This window comes from Triticum urartu, chromosome 3, assembly GCF_003073215.2.
Source record: "Triticum urartu cultivar G1812 chromosome 3, Tu2.1, whole genome shotgun sequence".
Lineage (NCBI taxonomy): Eukaryota > Viridiplantae > Streptophyta > Magnoliopsida > Poales > Poaceae > Triticum > Triticum urartu.
The window spans coordinates 647,730,038-647,752,744 of NC_053024.1; the positions used below are offsets into that span (position 1 = coordinate 647,730,038).

Consider the following 22,707-nt stretch of genomic DNA (forward strand, 5'->3'; position numbering starts at 1 on the left):
TGCTCTTTCTAAACTTACTATGCTAGTAGCTAATTGGTGAAGCATCAAAATCCGCTGTACTCATATATATATATATATATATATATATATATATATATATGCCAATGCAATTACCTTCTTAGTATGGTGTAGCTCTGATGTGGTTGTTTTTGTTTCCATTACAGCTAACCAGAAACCAGCACGTGGAAATAGTGGAAAGCCTTCAGAGGAAGCTCCTCAGGGGAAAAACAAATTTTCCTTGGCAAAATTTTTTGGTTTTGGCCGAAAATAAACTTATTTACTAGTAAGCAAAGCTACAAATCACTTCATATGCCAATGCAATCTATTTATCTTACGCAATATAGCTCTAATCTGGTTGTTTTTGTTTCCATCACAGCTAACTAGTGACCAGCACGCAGAACTAGCGGAAAGCCTTCAGGTGAAGCTCCTCATCAGAAAAACAAATTATCGCTGGCAAAATGGTTTGGTTTTGGCCCAAAATAATATATTTTTGTTAGTTTGAGTTTTTTTGGTCAACTGATATATCGCAAAACTCGATAAGTATCGTGCGCCGTCTATCTAGGAAGTATGAGGCTCGAGAACCTTTCTCCTCATATTAAGTTCATGTGGAAAGATCACCGTATGAAACATTTTGTAACTATTCATCATATCGGCTGGTTGGTCAACAAGTTTACTTTTCCATGTTCGCATATTTGACTATCTGCTAACGAAGCAGTCCCCATTTTATTCTATTTTATACTAGAATCGTGAGGAGAGCGTGGGATGCTGTTGATTGCAAGTATACTAGTATAACATAACAAAGACGCATACAAATTCTCTTCGTCTAGATTCTATGGCACTCCTGGTTTAAACAATGTATGTCAGCCAATGGGGAAGGCATGAGCATTAGAATGGATAAAACTTTGTCAACTTCTCAGCTGATGGTAGGTATGTACTACTACATAATTGACCTGTTCTCCAGGGAGCTACTGTACTTTCTTTTCTCTTGAGCCCTGTATAACCTATATTTGCTTCATTTTTCTTTGCCTGTATGAAACATAGTATCTGATCTGTAGTAGCCTTTTTCTCTTTCATCTGTTGGTTACTAAATAAAATCGGCCCCGTGGACATCCCTGAACCCTCAACTTGGGCATGGGGATAACCAAAGCTGCACGGTCCAAATGTGACCATTACCGAAAACCTGGGTGAAAAACAGTGCACTCTTTGACCAGTCGCCATTAACAATAGCACAGCCGAGTTAAATACAGCTATTGTACTAGTACTCCTATCTGGTGTCCTTGTCCATACCTGTCCTCCTTGTTCTTGAACGGAGGAAAGCAGAGGGATGTTAGTCTGTTAGTTAGGCCGGTCAAAGTGAGTGAGTGGAAGATGATAACAAGGAAATCAGAGGCAGTGTAGAGTAGAGAGTACTGCTAGATACGAGTAGGAGTTAGGAGTTAGGAGGGACCAGTTCTCTACTTCTCTTAGCTGGAGTTCCCCTGGATAAACCGGCATGATTGATCGGGAAAGGCCATATGCCCTTCTGCCTGTCATGTCGCCACCCTCCATGCGTGTTTCCCCATCAGGACCAGGCTGTTCCTCGCCCCCAGGACTACCCTGTGCCCCTCCACGCCGATCCTCCATGTGCACGCACAAGAAGCTCCAATGGAACAGAAGAGAATGGCATGGCCTCAGCCTCAACCTCAATCAGACACACATTCACTCCCCCTCTTACACTCACACATCGTTACATACTTACATTACATGGTAGAAGTATGTTGCTCGTAACATGGTGAAATGTCCATCATCAGCCGCTCTGTAATGTGGCGGCAGTAACAAACGAATGTAGGCAGGGTGTCTAGCTAGCTAAGTCTAGCTCATTCGATCTTCCATGCGTAGAGGAAGAGGCAGAAATCGGAGAACTCGTCGGCGAGGGCGGCGTCGGAGTCGGGCGAGGGGGGCTGGGGCTTGAAGATGAAGAGGGCCTGGCGCATGCCGGTGCCGAAGAGCCAGTCGTGGGCGTCCCAGTAGACCTGCACCTTCATCTTGTTGATGGAGATGCAGTCGTTGCCCCTGAACTTCCACTGGAGGTGCTTGACGAGCACGTTGACGCAGCCGTCGATCTTGATGGCCATGTCCACGTCCGTGCCGCCGCCGCCGCCGCCGAGGTTGCCGCTGCTGCACTCGATGCTGATGTCGTGCAGCTTCCCCTTCTCGTGGAACCTCGCCCGGGTCAGGAACCGCTTCTTGCTGAACACGTGCTCCTTCTTGCACACCATGGCCGCGTCCCCCAGCGACAGCGACGGCCGGGCCCCCGTCCGCCGGAACGCCTCCTTGTTCTGGTTGCCGAGCAGGAGCACCACCTCCTCGCCGGAGACCACCGCCACGTAGTAGTCCGACACCGGCTCCGGCTCGTCGGAGAACCGCGCCGCCCGCAGGTCCCACACCACGTCCACCGCCCGGCCGTCCACCTGGAACTGCTTGGCCCCGTACTTGCGCCAGAAGTGCCACGGCTGCATCTCCACCTTGCACGCGCTGCAGCTCTTATTGGCGCCGCCCTCGATGCCGCCGCCGCCGCTCTTGTCCTTGCCGCCGCCGGCCGACCCCTCGATGGACACCTGCATGCCGTGGGCCAGCAGGTTCCTGCACCACGTGACGGTGACCAGCCGGCTCTGCCCGGAGATCACCGCGCGGTACACCAGCGTCACCGCGCTCTGCCCCGACCTGGTCGCCGGCGCCGCCGACGCCGGCGCGTCCGGCAGCTGCTTCTCGCCCGACGAGAAGCAGGAGGGCACCGAGAACAGGTCCTGCATCCTGCCTGCCCCTCACCCGACTCGACCAAGGCGCCTATCCACTAGTGAAGTAGTGATGAGCCTATGACGAGCCGACGAGCTGAGAGACACTCGGGGATGGATGAATGATGGGCTAAGGAGGAGGAAGGCTAGTATACATAGGCGGCGGCGAGGGGGTGGGGGGGCGCCATGGATCCATGCAACAGCGGAGCCGGCATGATGACGGAGCTCGGTTCGGCGAGGGGGGGAGGGGAGGGAGGCAGTCGGGCAGGAGACCGTAGGCTGGCTATGGGTAGCGAGCGAGCCGAACCGCGCTGGAAAGTGAGCTGTGCACGAAAGTGGGTTGGGGGGCTGCCTTGCCTTGCCCCCCATGGGCATGGGGCGTGGCGTTTTAAACCGGGAACCTTCTTTCTCCCTCCGCTCGCTCGCCGTCGCTCGGGGCGAGTAAATGCGTGCGCCATCTCGCAGCGCAGGCCCGGTCCGGCCCGGGGACCGATCCAGCCTTGATTCCTCCGCGGGCCACTACACTATGATCCTCCGATCCTAGGAGCATCGCATATATTTTCCGTTTTTCTACTACGCTCCCAAGTTTCACCATGAGTATCGACGACGAGAGGCCATGGCCATGCATGGCCGATGGCTCTCGGTCTCAGGTAAGAGGGCGGTGAGCTCGGGGTTACTGTCCTGGGGGCTCGGCGACGGCGGGCAGGGGCATGTGGGTAACATGCCGGGGATCATGGCAGGGCATGTGGGGATGTGGCTGCGGCGCCGGATTTCTGGCCTCTGGGCTGGGGGATGGTATTAAGCGCATTGAGTATTGCTGGGAATTGCCGAGTGCCTTGTTGCCCACTTGATCGAATATGCTCTACTCCTAAATAACGGCTTACAAGGAAATTTTTCCCCATTTTTCGTGTGCCTGCCTGTGGCACATGCGTGTGAGGTGTGACAGCACGGATCGATGATCGTCCGGGGACAAGGGGGAGGATCTCGCTGGTTAGTTAATCAACTGTATCGGATCCCGTCAGGTGGATCACAGCCTAAACTCACTGGACTGGCCTGCAGCTCAGGGGGGAGGGCTGCGCACAATTCGCTTGCTGTGTCTGCAGCTTGTGGACGATGAAATGTACGTACGCTGCAGTGCGGCTAACTGCAGAATCTGGCCATTTTTCTGGGGTCAGAGAGAGAGAGGAGCACTTGGTCGTGAGACAAAAGAGCGGTCAATGGGCACAACTGGTGTCGTGGTTTTGTCACGGCAGATGTCCTAGAGAAAGAACTTAGTCGTGGAGCCATCGCGACGGGTTAGCTTGAAGGGGTTAAGCGGACACAAAGACGCAAGAGAGTTTATACTAGTTCGGCCCCTTCAAGAAAGGTAAAAGCCTACTTCTAGTTGTGATGGAATTGATGTGGTTTCGAGGACTAGGGAGCAAACGAGCTTCGCCTATGTCTCGAGTTGTTGTCTGTTGTCCTTGAACCGCCGCCGGGTCATCCCCTTATATACACGGATGACGCCTGTCGGTCCACAGAATCCCTACACCGGTTCATACTTGTATCCGGGTTGGTCTCTCCTTATTCCTAGCTTATAATACAAGTTTACATACCAGACCGGTTTACGGCTACAGGTCTTAAACCGACTACAGGCCTTGGGCCCTTATCTTCCTCCTTGGGTTTTAACACCCTTGAACTACTGATGACGTTAACCCGACCCAGGTAGACCGGTTTATGCCCAGTAGTAATATCCTCAACATTAGGCCCCAGATTGATTTGAACTGGTTCATGTCAATCCTTAGCAAAAAATATTCTTCTTCAACATCTTCTTGTAGTTGTTGAACCGCCGTGACGTCATCTTCTCTGGTTGCTGTAAACCGGCGTGACGTCGTCTGTCATAAAGAAAAACATCCCTGATATCTTCTTTATTTAATAGATTCGCAATGACCGAGGCGACAGCTCTGCTTCCAAGATTTGTGGTTCCTTGATTCACGTGCCTGACACATGTCCCTTGCCTTATAAATAGGACCGAAGGGTCATTTCCTTTCTCCCCTTCGTCCCCTTTCTCTTCGTCTTCCTCGCGTCGCCAGCCTCGGAGCTCCGCCGCCGCCGTTAACCTCTGCACCGTCTTGGGCCGCTGCATCAACCTGAACGCACTAGAGCACTGCGGTAGCTTTTCGCATCCTCCTTGATTCTGGTAAGTCTTCTGTTCTTCTTAACATGGATCTGTTCTAGTCGTGTTCTTGGCGTGTTCATCACTTGTTCATGCTCGTACCCAGACTCCTGGATATATCTGTGAAACCCTGCTCTGAGTAGCAATAGCTTCTAGCCTCCGCCTGTAGTTTCCTGCTCAAGTCCTTAGATCTCATCTATATGTCTGCCCATTGATTCACTTCCGCTCTGCTTTTAAGTCTTCGACTATTTTTCTTATTTTCTGAACTTGCTTCAGATCCAACGCTGTAACAAGATCTTGTGAAACCTGTTTCTGCATACTTAACCATCCGCAATCTCAATTGCTTCAATGTTTAGGTCAGGCGGTTTAACCTTATAGAAAAATTTTCGAACCGGTAAATGCCATTAGTCCCCTTGTTGAACCGCCAAATGTAGGTTGCTTCATGAAACTCCGGTTTAGATAGGGTTGTTTCCGGTTTAACATTGTACATATCAATGCATTTTTGAACCGGGATCTTTTACCTTGTAGATTCCATCATGGCCAAGCAAGTGTATGAGTGCAATTGGGTTCCTTCTCGCGTCACCGAGGCTGAACTGGACGATTTAGTCCTGATTGGTGCTTTAGGCAGCAAGGATACAATCCATTGGAGGGCTCCTGGCAAAGAATGCCCTCCTACACCTCGAGAAGGAGAGATTGTTGTTTTCGTAGATCACTTAGCCCGGGGCTTTAAGCCGCCCGGTTCTAAATTTTACCGGGATGTCTTAGCCGATTTTCAGCTCCATCCACAAGATACTGGCCCCAACTCTGTCACAAATATGTGTCACTTCCAAGTGCTCTGTGAAGCGTTCTTTCAGGAGGAGTCCACAGTGGAACTATTCAGAGACCTATTCCATCTAAACCGTCGTACTGAATTTACTGACGGCTCCAATACGGAGTTGGGTAGTGTGGCGATTCAGAAAAGGAAAAAGGTCACATACCCTCACGCAAAACTGCATAGCCACCCCAAAGAATGGAATCAGACATGGTTCTACTGCAAAGACACCTCCCCTGCTGGTGAGAATCCTTTGCCCGGCTTTCGACCGGAGCGGCTCAGCAACACACACCCTTCTCCACAAAGATTGACTGTCCAGGAGAGAAGTAAATATGCTCCTCAGCTGTCAAAGCTCAGAGCTTTTATGGCCAACGGCTTAACAGGGGTTGACCTTGCTCGCTGTTGGATATCATGGAGCATACTGCCTCTTAGCCTGCGCTCCGGTTTGATGTGCCAGTATACTGATCGTGTTAATGACCCACTGCGACACTCAAGACTCCAGCTCTCTAGTGAAGAAATCACAGAGGCTGTACGTAAGATACTGAATGAACCGGAACACATCTGTGCCAGAACCGGCCTGCTTCCCTTCTGTGCCACCAACAAACCGCCAGCTGTAAGACTTTGATTTTTCTCTTTGCTGAATCTGTTATTGATATGTCTGGTCATTGTTTTTAACATCAGTGTCTGTATGATCAGGGCGATGATCCGTTTTGGAGCAAAAAACTGCCGCAAGAGAAACCAGAGAAACCAGACAAACCGGAAAGAGCAACCCGGCAGAAAACTAAAGCTGTAAAGAAGACTGCCCATAAGAAAAGAACCACTGCATCTTCTAACCCGGCCCCTGACAATGAGGTGGATAATCTGGACTTTGAGGTAGAGCTTGACTCACTTGGTTTATTTTTCATCCGTCTTATTGATGATAATATTTGTCAGGATGATGCCGAAGCCAGCCACGTGGATGTCACAGAGGTAACTATTCTCTCTTCCGATTCAGAAACTTTGCCTTCACAAAAAATCCGTCAGGCAAACCGGAAAGTTAAATTTTCTCATCCTCTTGCTTATTTGGATCCTAAACTTCTTATGAAGACCCAACAACACGAAGCTCGCCGCACCACCCGGCACAGCGGCCAGGTAGTTACCTCCGCCGGTTTACCGAACAGTCCAGTTCGGAAACGCCATTCCGAGGTCTTTAATTTGTTTGTCAGTGCTTGTCCTAAAGCGGGCTGCTTTCGTCAACCTCTTAATCCGTCTAACTCCGATTATCAGGTTACTTCCCACTCATCTTCTGGCGAATCATCGGCTACTCAGCTCCCACCGCTCAAAACGGTGCTTGGGTAAGCTCTACTTATTGTGACGTTTGCAGTACATTGCCTTAGAACATATTCTGTATTTGATTTTGTTATTCTTCTTAGGGCCAAACCTAGGCCAAGCAAGAAAGCCCGCCTGGACAAAGCGGCCGAAGATGACGTCATTCTCGAAGCGGACAAGACACCTAATGTTGAAGCGGCTATTCCTGAGAATATTTCCAACGATCCACCGCAGCAAGATGACGACCTTATTGCAGAAGAGAGACCTACTGACACCTCAGGTCCTACCCATCAGCCTACAAGTTCCATCCGGATTGAAGGTTCCACCGGTCCTGTAAAGTCTACTGACAAGCCAACAGCTCCAGTGCAAACCAGCGGTACAAAAGATGATGAGGTTGTCATTACTGGTACTGGCCATACTGAGCCAAACAATCCTGTCGCTTTATCCAAGCATTCTGCCAAGGAAGAACTTGCTGCCTTTGGTAAAGGCAAGTGGAACGCTGATCTGACGACTTACTCTGCTCTGAACGCCCAAGATATCCATTCCGGCTATCTAAACCGGCTGTATACCAGCCGTGACTATGAAGCCGGTCTGGTTAATATAATGAAAGACAAATATGAGGTAACTTCCATACGCTCCTTCCTGCTTGTATGCTTCCATTCCTGACTCTCCTAGCCCCCAAGGGCCGGTTTAGAATATTCTTTCAAACCGGGACTTAAATAATATCAATCTTGTTTCTTTGAAAAGTGCTGATGTAGCCCCCAAGGGCCAGTTCAACTTTAGCGTAGTTTAAACCGGTACTTTAAGTAACTGAAACTGCCTCATCAGAATATATATGATCAAATAGCCATTAGCCCCCAAGTGCCAAGTTGAATACTTGTATTGATCTTGGGACTTTGTAAATAATTGAAAGACGAAGATATAAACCGGAGGCCGCTTTAGATCAAATATGCATTAGCCCCCAAGTACTAAGCGCATAACTTGTTATGTGGTTGATACTTGAATCCTTCTACCAATTTGTTGAGGCATATATCTGTATGCATGCAGGCGGAGCTGAAGACGAAGGAGAACCAAGTCATCGATCTTCAAGAAGCCCTGAAAACCCAACAAACTGAAACCTCCAAAGCAAAAGAAGGATTGGCCAGTGCTTTAAGTGCCATGGAACAACTTAAGGAGAACTTCAAGAAGAAACAGGCGGACTGGGCCACTGAGAAATCCGCTTTGATCAAACAAGCAGAGGATGCTGAGGCTGCACTAAAACCAGTGGCAGATGAACTGACCAGCATAAAGCGGCACGTGCATGCCATGACTGCTGCTATCTTTGGTAAGCCAGTTTTTCTACTGAATTGGCTCTGCCTTCTGACAAAGTCGCCGGTTTATTAACCCTTTATGGTATTTCAGGGACACGCATTGGTCACCTGGGGTCAGATGTACGGAAGAAGCTAAAAGCCGCCTATACATTAGTTGAACAACTGTATATTGGTGCCCAGCGAATCATCTGTACCGCCTCTCATAACAAACCGGCGCCTACTTTGATTCAAGATACTCTGATGAAACTGTCGGTGCTTCCTGCCCGGATTGAAGAGCTAAAGAAATCTGCTGCTCGAACCGGCGCAATCAATGCTTTAATCCGGGCAAAAGCCTGGGTGCCGGATTTTGATCCTGTTGAAGCGGCTCAGGGCTATCCCAGCTTGAAGGAAGACGGATCAGAATTTGGTGAAGCGGATCTGCGAGCGATAAACTGGGAGGTGCGTCCACTAGCTTGTCAGTTGGCTGAGGAAGCGGACTTGTCTCGTTTTCAAGCGCAATACGACAGTCAGAACAAGCGAATAGCTGCGCCAATCCATTAATCGGAAAATCTGATTCCTCCAATCCGTAAGCATACTTACGCTCCCGATATTGACCCGTCCTTGCTGATCGACGATGAAGCTGTTTTTCAAGCATTAATGGGAATCGACTAGACAACTGTGGATTTCCAGCCATTGGGTAGGGACACGGAGGCTGAAGCGGCGCAGGATGACCCGCAACCATCAGGCCAGGCTGGTGACCAAGCTTGAACCGGAAGCCGGTTTAAAAACTGCCTCTTCTTCGCGAAAAACAATTACATTATTTATGGGCACCATGTTGCCTTGTAATAGGCTAACTGATACTTTTGATGTTGATATGCCTTCGTGCATAATGTGCTCTTCCTGTGGTTATGAACTTTCCAAATACTTTCTGAAATGAAAAATTCGTCAAGTGCCATCGTGGTTGTACTGTCAGGCGGAATATGATGTCTGCATATATAAAATCAAACAAAATTTTAAGTATAGGACCAAACTTTTGAGATACATAATACCTGCCGTTATTGATCGTGAAGTTGGCTTAGCCAATCTTGAAGCGGAGTTTTGTAAACCCACACTGTTTGGAGGAGATGACAGCTCCTATATATATATGATGCCGGTTTACCATGTAAACCGTGTCGGGTTATAATAAACGCCGTGTTACTCTATAAGAGGATGTTAACAACACGGATCAAACCGGTCAAATAGCCTCCGGATTAACGTGAACTGCGTTCCGTCAATCGAAAAAAAAATTGGTCGGTTTAAGAAACACAATGAAAAGCAAAGAACCCCCTTCAAAGAAAAGTGTGAAGCAAAAAAAAAAATGAAACTTCAACAACTGGGCTCTTGGACTAGACCCCCCCTGCGTGGGACTGAACGGGGAAAAAACTTGAAAGGAAGAGATGACAACACGCTTGAGCTGCTACTAGCTCATTTGGCTGTCGGATAGGGCTGCGGGTGAACCTGTGGACGACACATGTCGTCGTTGTCAGTCGTCACAGGCCACATCCGAATCTGGCCGGAGTGGTCGGCGTCAGGGTGGGCGCTCGCCCGCCTTGTCGTGTACAGCTCTTGGCCTTTTGGGAGTGGCGCGCTGGCGACGGACTGATGGATGGATGGATGGATGGATGCATGCGGCGAGCGGCGACGTCGACGTGCGTGCGGGAGCTGGGCCGGGCTGGGACGGCGAAGTGACTGCGGATCCGTTCAAACATGGACTCCGTGCTAGTAGGATGCACCAGTGCCCGTTCCGTTATGAAACTAGAGGGTAGTAAGGAGGAAAGTTTCAGCCTGAAGAGAGATGGTGAAGGACCGGCTGGTTAGTCAAGGGGTTGGCGCGTGCTAGCTTTCGCCAGATCTGGTATAAACTCGGGTCTTTTTCACCCTTTTAGATTAGATATGCATGGCGCCGTGCGCTCGTCGACCGGGTGCGTACGGCGGCCAGGCCAATTCGTAGTAATGCCTCGGTGGAGATCTTCCGGAGATCATCACGATCGGCACGGCGGAGCTAACTAACGAACCCACGATCGGCACGGCGGAGCTAACCAACGAACCGAACTGCCACGCGGACGCACATGCCTTCCGGTCGCGCGAAGTTTCGCCGGGCGAGCCCGCACATGCGTGCGCCCGTGGCTTGGCTGGACCGTGGTACGCCACGCCGCCGCGGCCGGGCTTGATTGTCCTAGAGCCGTACGCCCGCCCGGCCGCCCAGGGCCGTCCTGGCAAGGGGGCATCGGTCGTGCCGGAGACGGTCGACATGGCGACCGGCCATGTGTGTTTGTAGCCAGAAAAAGTATCGCGTACGTGTACCGGGCCGGCCCGCCGGGGGGCGGGGGGGGGGGGGGGGTGGGGGGGGGGCGGTTTGATTTGATCGTTGATCGTGGTTCGTGCAGCTCCGTGGTCGTCGAGAGGGGCACGGGCTCGCTCTGCCCGCGTATTGCTGCTGCTGCGGCGTCGTGGAGCAACAGTAACATGGCGAACACAGCCACAGGGCCGGCGCCTGCAGCATTTCGGGTAAGAGGAGGATGGATTTTAGGAAAAAGTCTGTTTTAAACACAGGTTCAATTTAGACCGGGATTGCAAAGTTCATGGTGCAATCGATGGGGATTTCGACGTGGGGGTTCGTTTCATAAGCCTCTACGAGTTCAGGGTTTAAAATGGAATTTTTTTTTGGATTTTGTTGACTCAAAACAAAGCGACGGATCTTGAGGGGATTCCTATGGCAAGGGAAGGGTGTTGCTCGAAGGAACTGCTTAGCTACCTCTGACATTGTCACTCTTTCAAGAGCTGATGGCGGGCTTGGAGTCGGGGATCTCCGGGTACCCTGCTGCTGGTTTGCACGACAATGTTGTCGGCAGATGATCCCAACGGTTGTCAGTAATAACGACGCAACTCTCTCTCTCTCTCAACGTAACAAAATGTGTGTTGGGTGATGGCACCAAGATATCATTCTACTACGATGACTAGAGCGGTAGTGGTAGACTGAAGAACACCTTCCCCTACCTTGTTCACCTTTGTCAAAAATCACGTCTACTCAGTTTCCACGCGGTTTAATGAACACCGGGACATCCAGCTACGCCTAATTAAATCTTTTGCCCCTCCACAAGAGAACTAGTGGATCTACACAATCGCCCCGGTACCATCCAACCCGATCAAGCACTTTTAGGCTATAGGATCTCCTCTACTCAAACACTTTTAGGGCTATCTCTCGTTTCCGAACACTCTAGCATTTCTTGTAGGTGCCACCTATGTGCACTAGCCTGTGACCTGCATCACCACCGCACGCCCAACCCACACCATGCATCTCCACCGCGCCTCCATGGGCGCACGATCGAGCTCACGCCACACGGACTGAGAAAGCTGCCCTGCTGCCACCTTGGCCTGGCCCGAGATAGTTGGTTGCCTCCTGAAGGAGAAGGCAATCCCCTAAAAAAGAGGAGAAGGCAATCAGGGACAAGTGCAAGAGGTTGTGCGCTAGCCATCGTTTCGTCATTTCGAAGGAGAATTGACTTGGGAGGAAAAGCAAGAAGAGTGGCGCCATAGGAAAAGGCATCTGCGGTTGCTTGATGGATGGTTCTTTTTACGGGTTACGTGTCTGATGTCTTTTCGATGAGGGTTCCATTGCTATGTTGTAATCGATGATCCGGTGGTTTATACTTGTAGTGGGTTGGGGGTGTTTGTTCCTCTGATGGGTTGGCCGTGGAGATTCATGCTTTGGAGGTAGTCCACACGTGGTGTGGTTGTAACGGTTCGTGCAGAAAAAGTATCGCGTACGTGTACCGTACCGGGCCGGGGGGACGGCCGGTTCGATTTGATCGTGGTTCCTGCAGCTCCGTGGCCGTCGGGAGGGGCACGGGCTCGCTCTGCCCGCGTATTGCTGCTGCCAGTGGCGGAGGCAGGGGGTGCTGGCAGGGGCCAAGGCCCCACCTATGCTCTCTCAAATACAACTATATGTGCTTCTAATTCTCCATTTGTCAAACACAATTAGTAAGATTTAGATGATTTGGCACCATCTAACATTATAGCAATCTGTTTGGCCCTCTATATTAAGTTTCTGGCTCCGCCACTGGCTGCTGCCGCAGCGTCGTGGAGCAACACTAACATGGCGAACACCAGCATTTCGGGGTAAGAGGAGGATGGATTTGGGGGGGGGGGTCCGTTTTAAACACAGGTTCGATTTAGACCGGGACTGTAAATTTCATGGTTCAATCGACAAGGATTTCGACTAGGGATGGCAGTTTTCCCCATGGGTATGGGTACCCGTAGGTACCCTATCCGAAAACAGTGGGCATGGGTGAGACTTTCTACCAGTTCATACCCATGGGTAATGGGTATCCATATCCGCAAAATTCATGGGTAGGGTATGGGTATGAAATTATACCCAGAAGTAACCCAATGGATACCCAGAAAAATTAATAAAAAAATTAAACCCTATAATATCTGGGTAAACCTACAGTAATTATCATTGCAAGTTTACAAACTTGATTTTTCTTCAAAGTTAGTTTGTAATGGAGATTAAGACATTTGTGTGTCAATTGTCATTGTGAAACTTTGATGTAAGTGCAAACCAGATTGTGATGGCCGAGTACCTAACTTTAGTTTTAGGCCCTTTCTTGTCTTACTTTATCATGCCAATGTTGTATATTATACCCACCGGATACCCATTGGGTATAAGATACCTGATGGGCATGGGCATGGGTACCAATTTGTGCCCATGAATATTAAAATGGGTGGGTATAGAAAAAACTTTTGGGTATGGGTTTGGGCACAAAAAGTTCGTACCCGCCTATACCCTACCCATTGCCATCCCTAATTTCGACATGGGGTTCATTTCACCATACCTCTACGAGTTCAGGGTTTAAAATGAACTTTTTATTGGATTTTATTGACTCAAAACGCAGCGACGAATCTTGAGGGGATTCCTAGGGCAAGGGAAGGGTGTTGCTCGAAGGAACTGCTTACCTACCTCTGACATTGTCACTCTTCCAAGAGCTGATGGCGGGCTTGGAGTCAGGGATCTTTGGGTACCTTGCTACTGGTTTGCACGACAGTGTTGTCAGCAGATGATCCCAATGATTGTCAGTAACAACGACAGAACTATCTCTTCTTCTTTTTTGCAAATGACCGATGCAACTATCTGGCGCCACTTCATTCCCTTGGTGGTAGAGATAACAAAATGTGTGTTGGGTGATGGTACCAACATATCATTCTGCTACGATGACTAGAGCGGCAGTGGTAGACTGAAGAACACCTTCTCCTACCTTGTTCACCTTTGTCAAAAATCACGTCTACTCAGTTTCCACGCGGTTTAATGAACACTGGGACATCCAACTACACCTAATTAAATCTTTCGTCCCTGCTACAAGAGAACTAGTGGATCTACTCAATTGCCCCGGTACCATCCAGCCTAAACAAACACTTTCAGGTTGTAGGATCTCCTCTACTCAAACACTTTCAGGGCTATCTCTCGTTTTCAAACACTCTAGCATTTCTTGTAGGTGCCACATACGCGCACCAGTCTGTGCCCTGCATCTCCACCGCGCCACCATGGGCGCACAATCGAGCTCACGCCACACAGACTGAGAAAGTTTGTGTTGATCATGATGAGCAGAGGATGGTCAAACTATTGGAAATATGAGCAATTTACCATATAATTTAATTAACAGAAACAACAGATAAAACATGACTATGATAACAGTGAAAGGGCAAGTCATCCGATCTAATAGAGAGTAGGCAAATAGCATCTAAAAGGGTGAACTTGAATTGAACATATCTAGAATAGATGCTAGAACAAGAGACTCTACCATAAAATCGAACACAAAAGACATGAGTACATACTGAACAACGACAATAGCATTGCCGTTGGTGTTAGTGTTGTTGTCAGCGATGTCGACAAAGAGGTTGTCGACGTCGGGGAAGTGCTCGACTAAGTCTATGGCATTCGTGATGAAGAGCTCGGTAGTCGTGCAGAGCGCTCCCCAAAACCTTATCACCCTTCTCCTGTACAAGACTCGAAGCGGTGGGGTTTCAAAGGCCTACTACCCCGACCTGCGGTGCACGCCGCAAGTCGGGATAGGGAAGATCATAGCAGATCAGTGCTCTGGAACTTGGGAGCGTGAGGCAAGTGTTGTGTAACGAAGTGATGGGAGGCAAAATGAACATGCAACAACTGAAGTGTGCAGTGTTCGTACTCATTCCCACAACCCGCGGCGTGCGCGTGTCGCGACGAGGTAGGCGGCGGAGGAGGAGCGCGCATGAACGTCTTTATTGTTCTCATGCTCATATATATGGGGAAATAACCTCCCTTATAAGAAGATCCAACTCCTACCAAACTAGTAATGTGAGACTAAACTTTAGTCCCACCTCTTGCCTTGCAGGAGTGGGCTAAGTGAGCCTCTAGGATTTATTAGGAATTCTGAAAATGATTACTGGGCTCGCCCAAAATAGACCAAATTCCAACACACACGTGGTATCAAGTTTCACCTAATGAGTAGGTATGGTGGTCTGACATCCATTGAGTCTGTCGAAACAGTATGCACCTCACAAATCTATAGCCGTAACCAAAGAGTTAGAACTTAGGGACATGGCCGCGGTTAATGGAACCATGACAATTATTCTCAAGTAGAGCTTGTTATTTATTTTTCGCGAACATGCAAAGCTTGCGTATCTTTTCATTGATAGAAGGAAAAAATAAAGTACAGGGGAGGATATAACACATGACACGAACGCAAGAATGCGTGAACATGGTGTCCGGAGTAGAGAGATAGGAGGATGCTCAGCCTAAATAGAGAAAGCACTTCGTCCCCCCTCCCCCCCTCCCCGCGGGCGACTCGGGCGGCGGCGCGGCTCCCCCTCCTCTCCTCCTCCCCACCCTCCCCCGCCCTCGCCGCCGGCCGCAGCCGCCGGGGCAAAGCCCCTCGCGGTGGCTGGCGGCGGGGCCCCTCTCTCTCCGCCGCTCGGGGGTGTCCGGTGCGGGGCGGCTTGCTCCGGCGGCGGCGCCGGGCGTGCGTAGGGCCTGGCGGTGCGGCGGCGGTGGCTCCCGACAGCGACGTGCGAGCGGCGGCGTGGTGGGCGACGGCGGCGGCGCGGCGGCTGCGTGCCCCTGGTGGCGGCGGTGGATCGGATCTGGTCACGGGCTGCAGCGGGCGGTTTTGGTGGACCCCTTCTCTACGGGCTTCGGCTCGGTCTCCCGCTCCTCTCGGTCGGGGCTGGAGTTGGGCTGGAGCTGGTGGAGGTGGGGGGCGTGCCGGCCGAATTTGACGCAACTTCTCCGGTAGGCAGCGCGGGTTGGGGCAGCGGCCAGGTGTGGCTGGTGCTCCGGCCGTGGGCGGCGGCGCGGGAAGGTTCGGGTGGTGGCCTTCCGGTGGTGTGGCGGCTACACGATGGCCGGCAGCGTTGCCCGCGGCGGCGGCCGGCTTCTCCGGCGTCGGCTGATCTGCGGTCGAGCTGTTTCGACCTTGCTTCATCTCCTCGTCGTCCGACCTCTACTTGACTCGAAGGGCTGGCCCGCTCCCAGTTGCGGTCCATTGCACGTCTCGCGCCTGGTGCCGTGGGACCGAGCTCGTCTCGCGCCCGGCAGCAGGACCGAGCTCGTCTCGCGCCCGGCAGCAGGACCGAGCTCGTCTCGCGCCCGGCGGCAAGATCGAGTTCGTCTCGCGCCCGGTGCTGCAGGACGGGGTGATGGTGGCCATCTTTGGCCGGCCTATTGGGTCTCGGCGCTGGGGGCCGCTCAGGGGTGCGAAAGGCCGAGCCTTTCCGCTCGTCTCTTTGGTTGGTGTAGCGGCGGGTCTCGGGTGAGGTGGCGTCTTGGTCTTGGATGCCGGGGTGGCGGCCCTGGTGGTGGTAGCCCGGTGCTTATGGGCAGAGCCCGTGGCTGGGTGCTGCCCGACTGTCATGGCCATGTGGGCGGCGTGATGGCCGGGGTGTGGTGTTCGGTGGCGGTGAGTGTTGGTCGGGGTGAAAACCTGTTCTATCCCCTGATGGACCGGCGGCAGCGAAGCTCGTTCCCTTCTTGAAGGCGTCGTCGTGACTCTCATTGCCCGTTGTGTTGCTCCAGCGGAAACTCTGACCCTCAGGTCGGGCGGTGGCGGCGCTCCGGTGTCGTATCCTTCCTGAAGGCGCCGCCTTGGAGTCCACGGTTCGCCGTATGCGGCTTCATCTCTTCGTAGCTAGGGGTGGTGTTGCTGCGCTCAGCGCCTATGTATCATGCCTTGGGTGTGTGTGGTGGTGTGAGTTTGTACTTCCATGTTGATGATCGTTGCTTTATTTATAAAGCGGGGCGAAAGCCTTTTTCGATAAACCTAACAAGCCCCAAACTAAAGAGGCAGACCAAGACCAATAACAAGACGTTTAACATCACCAAAGCCACCCACGAGAACGCCATGAGCAATCAAGATGGTGTCTTCATGAAGGAGAACGACGTCGTCGTCATCTGATCTGAAGAACCGGACTCAAGTTTTCCCTTGAGCTTTAAGAGAGACACAAATAAAGGCCATGTCAGTGCCTCCAAGAAGGGAAACCGCACCCACGAGTGTCACTGCTGCCAGGGATTTTGCCCTGGCTTGAGTCTGAGCAATCCCATAGCCACCAGAATGGAAATTGGAGATGAGAAAGTCACGTCATTTGTTTGAACCGCCACAGAAAGACGGGGATGAGGCTACACCTCCCGCTGGAGGGAGGCACTGGGCACCGCTAACCACGACCTTTGGATCCAATGCAAGCGAGGCATGGAGGACCGCAAGGCCGGGGAGGCGGCAAGGCAGAGGGAGACGATGTAGAGGAAATGATGGCGAACGAAAACACCGACGAGTAGGGAACTTGAGAGGACGCATATCTGCGTGACCAAGTTGCCGGGGCCGGAGCTGCCAGTTCGTTGATGCAACTACCAGATCGTCGAGGTTGGAGCTGCGCCGACAGAGACTCCGACCAAATGTCGACGCTGGAGGACGTAGGTCCAAGGTCGCTGGGGGCCAGAGCAGTGCTGACAGAAGGCCCGCTGTGAGGCTTCACACACCCTCCACGCCACCAGGCAGGCACGCCGCTGGAAAATGGGCATAATGGCCTCTACAGGTCACCACGCCAGAGTCATCGTCACCACAGCTCGAAAGGAGACGCCACCGCGGACGAGGAGACCCGTCAAAGAGGCAAGCCCACATGCCTCAACCAGCGTGGCACAAGCCCGAGCACGACGTCCGTGCCTGCGCCCCTGTCCAGTAGCAGCACTCAAAGCAAGGGGAGCTGGGCTGCACCGATGGGAGGACTTACAAGGGAGCCGCAACGTTGAGTCCATGTTGCGCTGCAGCACCGTCGGACCGTAAGGAGAGCAGCAACCGGAGGAGACCGCCCGAGCCGCACGGAGAACATATCTCAGGGAGGGGAGTTGGGGGCGGAACGCCGCGCGAAAACAGATCCGCCCCACCGCCACCGTCCCTAGGTTGAGCATAGCTTGCCGACCTACTGTCGATGTAGGGGGTAGGGGAGCTAGCCAACGCTGGTGACACCACATCTTCTCCCTATTCTCGTACTTCTCGCCCACAACAAGCGCCTCCATATGAAATTTCCACCGGCGCTCCATCCTCCATGCCTCCATCTTGGTTACTCGATACCATCTTGGTTACTCGGTCCCTCAAAATTCCTCTTCCACAATCGGATACCTCATTAGCAAATCCTCAAATTCATAAAATTACATGCAACGAAAACCTACTTTAAATCTTCGCTAACGCTCGTTCGTCTCCAAGTCCTTGTTCCCGTCCATGTCCATGTACAATGACCGTGAGACCCGCAAAGTGAAGGATGCGTCGCCAGCGAGGAAGAGTCGGACATGGGACACGTATTGGCGCCACATCGGACATGAGGCGCCACCGTCTCCCATGCCCTAATCTTCCTCATCGAAGCTTGTGGTCTCGATGTTGCCGGTCGAGGTGAGGTCCATGATAGATCCCTCATGATCGGAGGCCGATGCCTCCATGACTTGGTTGTAGTGCTGGGGGTGCAGGTCACCCGTAGCGGCTCTACGGTGGCGTGCGACTCTACCTCCGTGGCCTCGGCCGCAAGGGCTGAGGTGTCTCTTGTGCCCTATGCCTAGTGCAACGGGGCACACCATACCATAACGACGGACAGGCCGGCACCATGCATACCGCTGTTTATCTCCGACTCGGAGCCCAACGCCATAGGAAAGAGGCGCCACTAGAGGGGTTGTGTCGATGCCCCGACGTTTGGGCGCTAGAAGGACCGCACCGCGTCCAGCGAGGCAGCAGTCACGCGCCTCCTGCCGGATCCAAGCGCCTTTTGTGCGAACGCAACGGATTCATGCCGGATCGAGTCCGATCGTGGTCGGGCAGACTCCCCCTAGAAGCGGCGGAGAGTCTTGCAAATGGCCATCTCCTCCTCGAGCCTGCATGGGACGATGTCCTAGTCCAGAGATAGGGAGATCTCGGAGTCGGATCCACTGTCCGTCATGCTGAAGATTACCAGAACAGAGCTTGGAGCGGAGTGGCTAGGGTTTGGCCTAGGATGCGGATGGAGACAAATATATGTGGTGTTTGGATGGCCCTCCAGATCCGACGTGGCAGACACACACGAGCGCTTTCGGCCTCCTATATCCAACCCAGATTTGGGCTGGATATGAGGGGTGCCGGCCAGCCCGGACGTATAGGACCGGTTTGAGGCACACGACTCGGTCACGTTTTTGTGACCAGTCATTGACTAGGCTGTCCATCTGGGTGTATATAGTAGGTTTGACGAGCCTGAATGTAGATGCTCTAAGGCCGGACCTCCTATTCGGCGACCTGCACACCCATAGAGAGGAAATGGGCACCCCCAGCCCCGACACTCGTTTTTGGGCGGGCCCATGTGTCGGGCGGGGGGTGCCGGTCACACTTTTTTTTGTTTTTTTCCTTTCCTTTTTTATTTTTATCTTTTTCTTCTTTAAGACAATTTGGGATATCAAAGTATAGCAATTTGAAAAAAAAGATATTTGAGAAAACATAAAATGTTTGCGAATTCAAAAACTGTTCAGGAAATCATAAAATGTTCATGGATTCAAAAACATTGTGATTTTGGAAAAAAAAATGTCCAGGTATTCAAAAAATGCTCATGATTTTGTAACAAAAAACCGGGAATAGAAACTTATTATGTATTCAAAAAATTATTAGTTATTTGAAAAATGTTTGTGAATTCAAAATACGTTCATGTTTTTTTAAATCAAAAATTTAAATAATGTTTGCAAATTTTATGAAATTGTTCCCAAATTTCCAAAAAGTTCACAAATTCAAAATTTTCATTGATTCATGACATATTCATGAATTTAAAATTTGTTCATTTATTTGGAAAAATGATTTTATTAAAGAAAAAATGTTCATCAAAACAAAAAAGTGTTCATGAATTCTAAAATTTGTTCGCTAATTCAAAAAGTGTTCACAAAGTTTCAAAATAATGTTCAGAATTTTGAAAAATGTACGTGAATTTGTAAACAAATGTTCATGATTTCGAAACATGTGCATGATTTAAAAATGTTCGTGAATTTTTTAAAAATTCCCAAAAGTGTCATGAATTCAAAAGGTGTTCATGATTTCAAAAACACTTATGAATTCAAAATATGTTCATGATTACAAAAAATATTCATGAATTTGAAATTTCAAAAAATGAAAAAGAAAGATAAAAGGGAAGTAAAATAAAATAAATAGAAAATGAAGATGAAAAAAATGAATTTGGAAATGAAAAAGAAAAGAAAATTGAAAGAAGGAAAACCAGAAAAGAAAAAAAGAAAGAAAAGCCAGAAGAAGAAAAACAAAGAAAAAAAATAAAAAAAATGGTTCAAGGAAAATTCTATAACCTTCCCATAACTGGTGAGAAAAACCATAATGGGCCGGCCCGTACAGAGGACATGGCCCCCGAGAGGGTGCACACTAGGTCCCTTTGGAAGCACAGGAGACTTTTTTTCATAGAAGGTACACCTGAGCTCATTTATTCATCAATGTACTCCCTCCGTTCTTAAATATAAGTCTTTTTTGCGATTTCAATATGAACTACGTACAAATGTATAGAGACATATTTTAGAGTATAGATTCACTCATGTTAAACCGCCAAAAAAAAGATTCACTCATGTTATTCCGTATGTAGTTCATATTAAAATATCTAAAAAGACTTATATTTAAAAAATGAAAGAAGTACCTCATTTTACATAGTTTGAGGGCTCCATTAGCCATACATGTCGGCCAGGAGCTAAATCTAAAGAATCTCTAGCAATATTATGAGCATCAATATTATCCTCTCTTTTTTCATGACGAAAAACAAAATCTTCCTTCATCATCCGACACGACAACTTCTTTCTGCACATTTAAATCTTGGCACAAGAGACGATCGAACCAATCAGATGACAGTAGCTACGAAAGCCCATATAGAAGTAGGAGTCAAGTAAAGTCTCGAACTTTTCTCCACTCCTATAAAAAACACAATTGATGATGATTGTGTGTCTGCTATCTAACAATCTTGACCGTTAGATCCGCTGTCAAAAAAGAAATCTTGACCGTTGGATCCACATGTGATGCACACGTGAGGCAAGCTGTGGCACTTTTACAAGAGCCCCTCGTCTCTCCTGTGCAGCTCCATCCCTCACCGGCCTCCTACAGCCAGCCATGGAACCTCGATTTGGTGCGTTGGACGCCGACGCCGTCCGCCCCAATGCCATAGCAGCGCACCGTCCACCACCACCAAGACTCATTCCCTCCTCCTATCTCCTCCTACGCCACCGATGTCATCCATTCCTCGGCGCCTCTCCTGCCTCTTCTGCCATAGTAGTACCATGCTCACCATCACCACCACCTCGCCCTCCTCCTAGCCGTCTCTCCGCCCTCTCCCATCTCCTACCATTGCTGCAAAAAGGAGGACGAGCGCCCGCGGCTGGAGGTGGGCAGCAGGTACCGGTGAAATTTCCTCCTCGTTTTCACTGTGAGTGGTTGCCTACAACTGCTTAGAGAGAATGGCGCATCGTGTGGAAGTCAATGGGTTCTGCTGCCTTCCACCACAAACAGCAGCAGGCTCCCAAGATCCTCCCTCGTCCAAGTACAAAATGCTCTGCCTTACTATCATCTGCTGGCTGCTGCACGCACACTAGGAGCTCGACAAAATGCCAGAGTATGTTTACTGTCTCATGTGTCTTTACTATCAACCATTCAGTTGGTAGGTACATTTTCAAGTGATTTTGTTATAAAATTACTGCATACGTTATGGATAAGTAGCTAATTCCAAAGCTCTAAACATGGCAAATGTCACAACTCACAAGTTCTATTTATCTTCTTGCTCACAATGTGTGAACCGAGGCAACTTAGTAATGATGGAAGATTGGATAATATTAGATCTGATTATTATCTCTTATCATGTTATTATAAAAAAAATCCAAGCAATTATTACCACCGGTATACACGCACAAGCACGTCATTTTTTCCTGGTAGTTGTTATCAATGACAAATTACATAGATGGTACATGTCTAATCAATTCTTATGCTTGCAGAAGCCATGACTGCGTGATGCCTTTCAATAAAATAAGATTACATTTCAACACTATGATGTTAACCATATATTCTTGAAAACAGCTGAATCATGTGGGCTGCCCAATTTATTCAGAGTTTTTGGATGGTGATAAAGCAGGAATTTCCTTGAATTGAAGTCGCTTATGAGATTTTGCTAAAGCTACTAATATATGCTATTCTGCTTGTAATGTAATTTCTCCTAAAATATTGCTTTCCTTTACCAAAGTCTCCTGCCACATAAAGTTCAAAAAAGTGGATCTCGATGTGCAAAGGGAAGGAGAAGGAAGTTCAATTTGAAGGAGAATATGAGAGAGGAGAGATATAGAAAAACCAAGATAAAGAAGTGAGCTTTCCATTAGCTAATTGTCCCAACTCCTAAAGGAGACAACACCCATGCCCCTGAGCCGAGTGAATTGCATAAAACCACCACATTTGGGGCTTCGTTTGCGGAAAACTACCCAGTCGCTAATTTTTTTGCAAAAGTCACTGCGCATTCAGTAATCATTTTGCAAAAAGCACTGATCGAGTGATTTAACTCATTTAATCACTTTCTGACAAGTGAGGCCGGATTGTCGGAAGCTGACTTGGCGAAACATTTACAAACACCCCCTTAGGTCTGGAAAAACAAAAGCAATCAAGCCCCTCCCCCTCCCCTCGCTCGGCTGCGGCCACAACAACCGCCATGCCGGCATCCGGCGAGGAGGCGACGCCGCCGACCTAACCTGACGCCTGACGGACGAGCACCTGAGGACGGATGAGTGTGCGGCTGCCCGCGGTTGGTGCTGCTTGCCGCATCTCTCCGCAGTTG

General features: G+C 49.9%; 2 protein-coding genes across 2 annotated transcripts in view; one reads left to right on the plus strand and one right to left on the minus strand.

The window, feature by feature from the left end:
* LOC125547103 overlaps positions 1-283 on the plus strand; it is a gene marked incomplete in the record, with an annotated part of 5,033 nt that extends 4,750 nt beyond the window's left edge. Inside the window, 1 exon segment of the mRNA XM_048711113.1 lies at positions 165-283. Coding sequence (XP_048567070.1) covers positions 165-271 — 107 coding nt within the window.
* A 1,364-nt stretch (positions 284-1,647) lies between these two features.
* On the minus strand, positions 1,648-3,568 carry LOC125545670. The gene has a single exon (XM_048709691.1). It carries the CDS (start codon positions 2,790-2,792, stop codon positions 1,857-1,859), a length of 936 nt encoding a protein of 311 aa, XP_048565648.1. The 5' UTR covers positions 2,793-3,568; the 3' UTR covers positions 1,648-1,856.
* Between the last annotated feature and the right edge of the window lie 19,139 nt (positions 3,569-22,707).

What these genes read in the sequence shown, in the direction of transcription:
- LOC125545670 (XM_048709691.1), bottom strand. Translation starts at nt 2,792, where the DNA reads ATGCAGGACCTGTTCTCGGTGCCCTCCTGCTTCTCGTCGGGCGAGAAG.